This window comes from Geotrypetes seraphini, chromosome 1, assembly GCF_902459505.1.
Source record: "Geotrypetes seraphini chromosome 1, aGeoSer1.1, whole genome shotgun sequence".
NCBI classification, from domain to species: domain Eukaryota; kingdom Metazoa; phylum Chordata; class Amphibia; order Gymnophiona; family Dermophiidae; genus Geotrypetes; species Geotrypetes seraphini.
The window spans coordinates 515975131-515985575 of NC_047084.1; the positions used below are offsets into that span (position 1 = coordinate 515975131).

The 10445-nt window shown below is 43.5% G+C and overlaps 1 protein-coding gene across 4 annotated transcripts in view; it reads left to right on the forward strand.

Annotated features, from left to right (window-relative positions):
* The window catches only part of SYK (spleen associated tyrosine kinase), a 145800-nt gene that overhangs the window by 124595 nt on the left and 10760 nt on the right, over positions 1-10445 (forward strand). For all 4 annotated transcript variants that reach the window (XM_033928929.1, XM_033928910.1, XM_033928933.1 and 1 more), the window contains 3 exons: positions 1737-1914; positions 6354-6563; positions 9351-9540. In XM_033928929.1, the coding sequence (XP_033784820.1) occupies positions 1737-1914; positions 6354-6563; positions 9351-9540 (578 nt within the window). The remainder of the gene's footprint in view (positions 1-1736; positions 1915-6353; positions 6564-9350; positions 9541-10445) is intronic.

Here is a 10445-nt window from a genome sequence, read left to right on the forward strand (position 1 = left end):
TGATCTGTTATTAGATCCATAACCTATAGCAGTATTCTTCATCCTCTTTTATGTAAAGGGCTGCAGTGTGAATATGATAAAGCTCTGAGGTCCACCAATAGTTATCAAGATTACACATACTACTGATTTTGCAAACCACCTTGACCTACTTGTTCAGACTGTGTATTAAACAAAAATGTATTCTAATATTGAATCTACAACATTTCAAGGAAATATTTTAAAAACTCACTTTATTTTGGATTAGTGGTAGCAAATTCCATAAATGAGATATCTGAGTAGCATACTTGAGATTGTTTGCTGTTACTATATCTATTGATTATTATTACATGAAATATTGATCTAGTGATTATTATTACATGAAATATTGAAAAAAATTTTAGTTGTGGAAAATGGTTATGGAAAAAACATGAAATATTGATTCTACAACACAACTAGGATTTATTTAAAGTCGCTGAACTGTGGCTTCTCAACTCTAGCAATGATTATTGAGATACTTGTATCTGCATATTGTTTACCAGCGTGGCAAATTGTGGTTCGTAATTTGTCTTGCACATTCATGACAAACTTTAAAAAAAATTGTTTGTAGTCTGTTGTTTTTACTTTAAAACATTCAGTTGAAAAAGTCTCATCACACAGATTAACCCCCTCTTTTACGAAACTGCGATAGCAGTTTCTAGCGCAGGGAATCGCGCTGAATAGCCTGCGCTGCTCCCGATGCTCATAGGAACTCGATGAGCATCGGGAGTAGCACGGCTCCCCATGCTAGAAACTGCTATGGCAGTTTTGTAAAAGGATTCCAAAGTGAGCCCAGCAATGAAGAAACTTTTCCTGTTAGCTGCACGGACAGGCAGTATGCATGATTCTGTAAATTGTGCTTAACTCCACAGGCAGTTTATAGAATCTTGCTAAGTGCCAGCACTGATATTTTTAAGGTGACATACAGTATAGAATAGCACTGAATGATCTGGTAGCATTTGCCTATGTAAGTCTTAGGGAACTGGAAGAGGTCTAGATTAAAATGTGCTTATTTTTAGATTTGGATTTTCCTTGCTGTTTGGTTGTCCTACTTTTGGGCTCTCCCTAGTCCTGCCTGAAATACACCCACAAGACATTCCCTTGCTAGTTGGACAAACTGCAATGTGAAATGACCCAAATTCTGACTTTCCAAAATTGGAATCTGAATGCTTTTTATCAGATAGAGAGGGGATTTTTGGGGGGCATTTTGAAGCATCCATCTGCATTGAAAACATGCACCGAAGTGTCCCCTTTCCAAATAGCAGAAATTCTTGTTGTCTTCTGCTTGGCCTTGAGATAGGTAGCCAAAATACATCCTAATTTGTTCTAGCCCTCAAAATATGTGGCGTTTTCCTTATGGAATTCTAATCCTATCCGTTTCGTCAAAATGGAGTTGAATTGAAATTTCAGGTTTTGTAATTGGTAAGTTAGACCCGGATGTCTCAATCCGTCCTACTTTTTCTGTAGCCATATGGTAACCCAAGTAATTTAGAATAGTGTTTCTCAACCCAGTCAAGTTTTCAAGATTTCCCTCATGAATATGCATGAGGCAGATGTGCATATAATAGAGATAACAGGCATGCACATCTGCCTCATTCATATTCATGACTGGCCCCCAGGACAGGTCTAAGAACCGGCGTCATTAAAAAAAAGAACTGCAAATAGATTAGGCAATGGGGTTGTGATTTTGCATAGAAACTGTTTTCTTCTTTGTCTTCAAGATACTAGCAGAGATGCCTTGCCCATGGATAGTGCTTCCTATGTAAGTCCATATGCCGACCCAGAGGAAATAAGGCCTAAAACTATTTACTTAAAAAGAGAGCAGCTGATATTGGATGATATTGAACTTGGTTCTGGAAACTTTGGTACGGTCAAGAAAGGAATCTTTAAGATGACAAAGTAAGTTCCTAGTGTTCAACTTTGCTCATTATGCACCTACAGGTGTTTCCCGTAAAGGGTTGATATAATAAAATGCATTCAAAATTGAATTAATGTGCCATTTTCTTAATTTAATGAAGAACTAAGCATCTCTTTTATTAAAGTATGTTAAGCAATTAGCACATGAATTAGTTAGTTTGTGCTGTTAGCATATAGCCATGATATATAATCACTAGTCTTTAAGCCCGTTAGATTAACGGGTGCTAGAACATATGTGTGTGTGTCTGTCTTTTTTTCTCTCTCTCTCCTTAGCCGCTTTCTTTCTTTCTGCCTTTCTTTTTCCTTGGCTGTCCATCACCACCCCTTGCCTGCTCCCCCTGTCCATTTTCCCTTCCTTTTACCTCCACTGTGTCCACCACCACCCCTTCACTGCTCTCCTTATGCAGCAGCAGCCCTTCTCCCTTTGTTTTACCTCCCCCCTGTCCAGCAGCACCTCTTTCCTTCTCCCCCTGTCCAACATTAGTCCTCCGTTCTTTTTTATTCACCTCCCCTGTCCATCAGCATCTCTTTCCTTCTCCCCCTGTCCAGCAGTAGGCATCCCTTCCTTTTTTATCCTCCCTCCTCCTTCTTATCCCTATGATACTCTTACCTTGCTCTGCCCCTGATCAGAGGTTCCCGACAGCTGCCCAGTTGCACCCATTGGAAAAGTTCCCACTGCCGCATCCCGCACCTCTCCTGACGCGGCTCCCACTGTCCTTTCTGTCTGTCTCTGTCCCTGGCCCCCTTTGCCTGTCTGTCTTTCTGTGTATCTCCCTGACCCTGTGTCTTTCTTCTTTCCTTTCTGTCTCCCTTCCTCTCTCTGTCTGTCTGTCCAAAGCAGCATTCCATCCCCCTCCCCCCACACCAGTTCCCTGTGCACCTGCCCCTGTGTCTTTCTTATTTTCTTTGTGTTTCCCTTCCTCTCTCTGTCTGTCCAAAGCAGCATTCCATCCCCCTCCATTTCCCTCCCCCCACACCAGTTCCCTGAGCACCTGCCCCTGTGTATTTCTTATTTTATTTGTGTTTCCCTTCCTCTCTCTGTCTGTCTGTCCGTCCAAAGCAGCATTCCCTTCCCCTCCATTTCCCTCCCCCCCCCCACCAGTTCCCTGTGCAGCAGCATTAGCGTTTCCTCTACCCGCCCCTGTCCCTTCCCCTTCCCGCGGGCCGGACTACAAAGGTGGTGATTCCAGCAGCGCTTTTATCAGTCTCCACACGCTGCTTCGGGCCCTTCTGCCCTGATTTACTCTGGCACGTCCCTGATGACATCATCAGAGACGCGGCAGAGCAAATCAGGGCAGTAGAAGGGCCCGAAGCAGCGTGTGGAGACTGATAAAAGCGCTGCTTGAATCGCCATTCGGACCCGCGGGAAGAGAAGGGGGTGGGCGGCAAAGGAGAAACGGAGATCGGCGGCGGCGACAGGAGAAACGGAGAACGTCGTCTGGCTGCGGTCCGGCTTGTGGAGGCGATCTGGTTGTGACGTATTCGGGCGCATGCGCACTCCTTCGGCCACAGACCTACAGCGCACGGAACACGAAAATAGGACTGCGCATGCGCGAGTTAGCCTTTTATTATATAGGATTACCATGCTGGACTGATAGCACATACTAATTCACATGCTGACTACATAGAATATGTATACATATATATTTTAATACACATGTTTCTTGCATACAAGGTGTGTATTGTTACTGTTTGTGTCCTTTCACTGGCAACACAGAATATTATGGGGCTGGTCTTATGTGCAATGGGAATGGACTGTATGTTTATTTATTTATAACACTTGTAGCCTGCATATCAATCATCTATGCTGATAACATTACATACATAATAAAACAGAACATAGCAGATTAATAAAATAACAGCATACAATAAACAACATTCACATGTGCCTTAAAATAAAAAGCCAAGCAATTACAAGATTACAAAGTAACCAAATTTGAAAGGGTGAGTCGAAAAAAATAGGTTTCCAAACTTTTCCAAAATGCCAGAAAATCAGAGGTCAGCCGGACAGAATCAGGAACTGAGTTCCAGGAGTGTGACTTGTTTCTTCAGGCCCTCGCACCGAGTGCATACATAAGATTGCCTCCCACAGGAGAGGTAGTCATACATAAGGCAAACGGTGCAGAAAACTGGGTAACTCAACATCCTGCTTTTGTCTGCTGATTCCATTGCTGTCCTCTCGCCGGTCTGCTGTCTAAAGTGGCTTCTCCCTGTTTCCTTATTTAGCGTCCTTGGTGTTACTCTGAGGTCCCTCTCCTGATTTTAAACCTACCACCCTTGCTTGCTTGTTGCTTGAGTGTCCTTTGTGTCTACTGTGGTTGCCCTCTGCTCTTCTTTGTAGTGACTTGTCCCTTCTTAAGGCCCTTCACAAAGGCGCTTTTGTTAAGGCGAGTGCCTTTAACGCTTGCCTTTGATGCGCACCGAACGGCAGAGCGCCATTAGCCCCTCCCATTTTAAGGAGGAGCTCCAGTGGATGACGTCAAGGGGTGGGACGAGCTACCTCTCGCCGATGCCCCTTGCTCTCTCCTGCCTCTTCTTCCTCTCTCCTGTTCTCTCCTGCGCTTTTCTCTCCTTCTGCTTCTCTCTCCTTCTGCCTTCTCTCTCCTTCTGCTTCTCCTTTCCTGCTTGCCTACCCAAGCCTGATTAACTCAGCTCCATTGGCCCCTCCCCTTTTAAGGAGGAGCTCTGGTTGATGATGGTGGGGGGACATAGCTACCTCTCGCCGATGCCCCTTGCTCTCTCCTGCCTCTTCTTCCCCTCTCCTGCACTTTTCTCTCCTTCTGCTTCTCTCTCCTTCTGCCTTCTCTGGGTCATTTGGCCTTTATCTGCCATCATGTTTCTATGAGTAGAAGAAGTAAATGCATTGTCGGTACACTTACCATACAGTAAAACATTTTTCAGTGTAGTAAAGCCCAGCTTGCTCCTTGTGATCCTGCTACCCCATTGCCCCAGGTACATTAAGATAGATTGTGCTTGAGTAACTGAACAAATTCATGTAAACCGTACTGAGCTCCCCTGGAAGAACGGTATAGAAAATTGAATAAATAAATAAATAACATGCTGGGAATACCCCTCCCAAAAGCACACAGGCTTTGCACTAACCACACATTAATTATTACAACTACTGACCTTCCAACATCTGCTCCTCCCTTTCTCCTCTTCCTTCCAGCGTCTGCTCTCCTCTCTTTCCTCTCCACTTCATTCCAGCGACTTCTCTCCTCTCTCTGTACTCCCTACTTCCCCCCTCCACTTCCATTCAGCATCTGTTCTCTTAGTCCCCCGTCTTCCATCCAGCGTCTTTTTCCACACAATAAGTTTGAAGCACCACTCAACCTCTTCCCTTTGATGTGCCATCTCCCTTCCTCCCTTTGTGGTGCTTTTCAAAACCATGTTTTCACTGTCAGACGTGGCTGCCTTGACAGCTTCTCCTCTGATGCAATGCCTCCTATGATGAAACTCAAAGCCGCTATTCTTCATGCACACAAACCCCAATCGCTCTCCACTTGGTTCCACAAAACCCTCCATTAACGCCTCACTCCCCGACATTGCGCTTACCAATAGCACTGGATACCTGCTGCCACCGTCAATGCTGTATTCTGATCCAGTGCGGAGCCTTGAGTCATCTGTGCATGCTCAAGGCCTGCCTGCCCCTGCCTTCTCTGCGAGTTTTGTCGCTGTCCCTGTCCCATTCCTGTAAGCTCTGCCTTAACCGCACAAGCCTCAAACACTTATGATTTTAAAGTGTTTCAGGCTTGTGCAGATGAGGAGAGAGTTTGCAGGAATGGGGCAGGGACAGGAAAATAACTCACTGGGATCGGACGGGAAAATGAGTTCCTGCAGGAACGGGGCAAAGTTGGCCCTTGTCATTCTCTATCCCAGAGCACTCAAAAGTTAAACAAAGTTGAGGGAGGGGGATGCATAACTGCTCTGTGATCCTTCCTCTTCTTTCCTTAAAACAATCACCCTTAACCCCTTTCTTACAATATGACCTAAACCAAGCCAGAAAGAGCCTTACTTCCTCACAATTTGATGTCTGATAATGATCTTGTGTGAGTCTTAATGAATGCATTAGCATATTTTGAGTGGGATGCATTTGTCAACATATAGGGCTCCTTTTACGAAGGCGCGTTAGCGGTTTAACACGCGTAATAGCGTGCGCTAAACTGCCGACCGCGCTAGCCACCACCGCCTCCCCTTGAGCAGGTGGTAGTTTTCTGGTTAGCGCGGGGGTTAGTGTGTGATTAATGCGGCTTCGTAACAGGAGCCCATAGTGAAGGAAAAAAATATATACATGTATCATGTAAACTTACCCTTTTTGTATTGGTTTACTATTTATGCCTTCTTTTTAGTAGTTGTATATAAAGTATACACAAAGTAAGAGTTTCATATAAATTTTGCTGAAATCTAATTTTATTTTTCAGAACTGAAAAGCCAGTTGCTGTTAAAGTGCTAAAGAATGAAAATAATGATCCATCTGTAAAGGATGAATTGCTCAAAGAAGCTGCTGTAATGCAACAACTGGACAACCCCTACATTGTACGAATGATAGGGATATGTGAAGCTGAGTACTGGATGCTGGTTATGGAGCTGGCAGATTTGGGCCCCCTGAACAAATTTTTGCTAAAAAATAAGTATGTTCTTGATTCTATGTGTTTCTGAAACTCGTAAATATGAATAGTGAGCTTTCAATTTTGTATTATTTCATTCAAATGTAGTCGATTAAGATGCAGAGTTTTCATAAAATATGTATTCAGGCAAAAATAAATGGCTTCTTAAGTATAAAAAATATTTATTGGGGCTCATAATAAAAAATTTAAAAACGTTCAAAAAGTGGCCTAAATTGGTACTTGGACGATCAAAAAGACAGATCGTCCAAGTACTGATAATCAAAGCTGGTTTTAGATGTATCTAAAACCAGCTTAGGCCTTTACCCTGCCTCTGAACGCCTAAAGCGAAAAAAAGCATTTTTAGAGGAGGGGAAAGGACGGGAGGTGGGCCGACCTAGCCTTAGTCTTACAGCAAGTATAACCAAAACTTTGACGAGATTGCCCAGTCGGAACTTACACATTTTGACTTAGACTGGGATCAGCTCAGCAGCCCCGACAACCTGCACATCTCCCACCGCAATGATCGCAGCAGAAGAGATGCCCAATCTCTCCTGCTGACACCCCAACCCTCCCAACAATACCAGCAGGAGGGAGCCCCTACAACCTACTTTAAGGTTGGCCGGACGGGCCCCAAGCCCAAATGGTAGGCCAAGGGCCTGATTGGGCCAGGCACCTAAGGCCCTGCCCATAAGAGAGGCCTAAGGTGCCTGGGCCAACCGTAATTGGCTCAGTTGCCTTAAGCCCCTCCTGTGGGCATGGCCTTAGGTGCCTGGCCCAATCAGGCCCTAGGCCTACCATTTAGGCTTGGGACCCGTCCGACCAACCTTAAAGTAAGTTGTAAGGGCTCCCTCCTGCTGGTATTGTTGGGAGGGTTGGGGTGTTGGCAGGAGAGATTGGGCATCTCTTCTGCTGCGATCATTGCAGTGGGAGGTGTGAAGGGCTGGGTTGTCTCATGGGCTGGGTTGTCTCCCTCCTGCCGCTATTGTCGAGGGGTTCAGGGGCCTGCACCTCAGCAGGAGGGCTTGGGCTCCCTCCTGCTGGTATTGTGGAGGGGTTTGGAGATTTGGGGGCCTGCACCTCGGCAAGAGGGCTTGGGCTCCCTCCTGCTGGTATTGTTAGGGGGTTCAGGGGGTGGATCATGATCGCGGCAGGAGAGATTAGGCATCTCTCCTGCTGTAATTGTTGCAGGGGGGATTCTATAACCAGTGTTGTTTTTGACAAGCGTTGGTTATAGAATCCAGCTTTTAGATGAAGGACTGGCCCCTCCTTCGCCTAATAGGTCTTGTTTTGGGCATTTGGGACTTGGGAAATTTTTTAGTTGATAATGTGTTTTAAGGTTAGAAGTAGTGGTGGTCTGGGCGATTAAATTGTGTTTTTTTATTATGCCCCTCCACACGTGGAAGCAATTTTAGAAAGGATGTCCAACTCAGAATATGTATGTCCAAGTCAGTTCATCACATGTAAATGTCCATTTCTCATGTATTGTAGAACAGGATCTTCCAACATACTGCCAGTTCTAAAATACATGAGAAATGGACATCTATGTGCTGGAGTTGTCCATGAATATCCTTTTTGGAAACTGTAATGTCCAAATTATGAATGGGGAAAAACAAGTGGCATGAATGTCTTGGTTGTAGCATAGGAACATCCATGTTATAAAATGGCCACACAGACATCCGTTCAGAGGGATATCCTAATGGTTAGGGATTAGGGAGGTGATATGGGTTAATCTCTCCAGTAAACTGCTGCTGTATCAGAATACTTTTCTGTAATCTGGACGTGATGACATCCTTCTATTTGGACATGGACATCTCTTCCCCTTCAACAATTGAAGTTGGATGTCGATATTTTAGCCCCACCCTAGCCCCACCCAAAATATACCCAGGCCATGCCCCCTTGCCATAGGAACATACTGCAGTTTGATGACTGCTTTTACAAAATTAGTATTTGGACATCCATACTAGTTTTCAGACATCCAAAACAAGAATAAAGCTTCTAAAATAATGACCGACTATAGGGGGTTATTTTATAAATGCTCACATGTTCAGGTTTGGAGACTATATCTAGTTAAGGACATCAAAAAAAGCAAATCTGAAATCCCCAGTCTATTCTGATATATTAAGTATTTATCATGAAAGACAGGGGATAGCTTGTGGGAAATCTATCAACCCGCAAGATGTTTGAGATCTGAGGGAGGAATGTTGCTTATCAGTTTAAAAGAAAATGAGATTTTTTAATGTTAAATCTAGAATATCGATTTTCTCACTTGCCGGTGAGAATCTTTGGAATTCAATTCAAGTATAATGAGATTATGCAAAGATCGTGTGTCTTTTAAGAAAATGTTAAAAAGCACAATTATTTTGGACGCCTTTCTTTAACTCTGTGGTTATTTGTTTTAGATTTAAAGAATTCTGTATTGAGGAACTTATTTGTTTACTGCATTTTACAGTGTTTGTGCTTGAAATTGTGGATGTAAATGTTTTGTACATCGCTTAGATGGAGGAAAAGTCCATAGTCTGTTACTGAGAAAGACAAGGGGGAAGCCACTGCTTGCCCTGTATTGGTAGCATGGAATATTGCTACACCTTGGGTTTTAGCCAGGTACTAGTGACCTGGATTGACCACCGTGAGAACGGGCTACTGGGCATGATGGACCATTGGTCTGACCCAGTCAGGCTATTCTTATGTTCTTAAGCGATTCATAAATTTTTGTAAAATAAATAAATCATGTAATACTAATCCATTGATCTGACGGTGTACCAGCAGTCACTGTTATTTCCTGCTTTCTTATGGCCTTTTTTGTGATTTTAGGGACCTCCGTCAATTAAATGTAACAGAGCTGGTTCACCAGGTGTCCATGGGAATGAAATATTTGGAGGCAAACAACTTTGTCCACAGAGATTTAGCTGCAAGGAATGTATTGTTGGTCACACAACATTATGCCAAAATTAGTGACTTTGGACTTTCCAAAGCCCTTAACTCTGATGAGAGTTATTATAAGGTAAGATTTCTATATGTCAAATTAAGTGTTTTATTATGGTTTTTCTAAGCAGGTTCATGGTATGAACTGCTAAAAAAGTGCTGTGATGCAGACACAATTGTGTACTTCTCTTAGTTTTCAAAATTGCATACTGTAATCTACTATGACAGAAGAGCGGGACTTGGGTGTGATTGTATGTGATGATCTTAAGGTGGCCAAACAGGTTGAAAAGGTGACGGCGAAAGCTAGAAGGATGCTAGGTTGCATAGGGAGAGGTATGGCCAGTAGGAAAACAGAGGTATTGATGCCCCTGTATAAGACTTTGGTGAGACCTCATTTAGAATATTGTGTACAATTTTGGAGGCCGCACTTTCAAAAAGATATAAAAAGGATGGAGTCGGTCCAGAGGAAAGCTACTAAAATGATATGTGGTCTTCATCATAAGGCGTATGGGGACAGACAAAGATCTCAATCTGTATACTTTGGAGGAAAGGCGGGAGAGGGGAGATATGATAGAGACGTTTAAATATCTACGTAATGTTAATGCACATGAGTTGAGTCTCTTTAATTTGAAAGGAAACTCTTCAATGAGAGGGAATAGGATGAAGTTAAGAGTAATCTAAATCTGGAGTAATCTAAGAAAATCCATTTTTACAGAAAGGGTGGTAGATGCATGGAACAGTCTCCCAGAAGAGGTGGTGGAGACAGAGACTGTGTCTGAATTCAAAAGGGCCTGGGATAGGCACGTGGGATCTCTCGGAGAGAGAAAGAGATAATGATTACTGCAGATGGGCAGACTAGATGGGCCATCTGGCCTTTATCTGCCATGTTTCTATGTTACTAGCAAAATAATACAATGCAATACAATTTTTTTTTTTTTTTTTTTCCAGCCCTACTTCTTGTAGGACTTTCAAAAATTCTTCTGC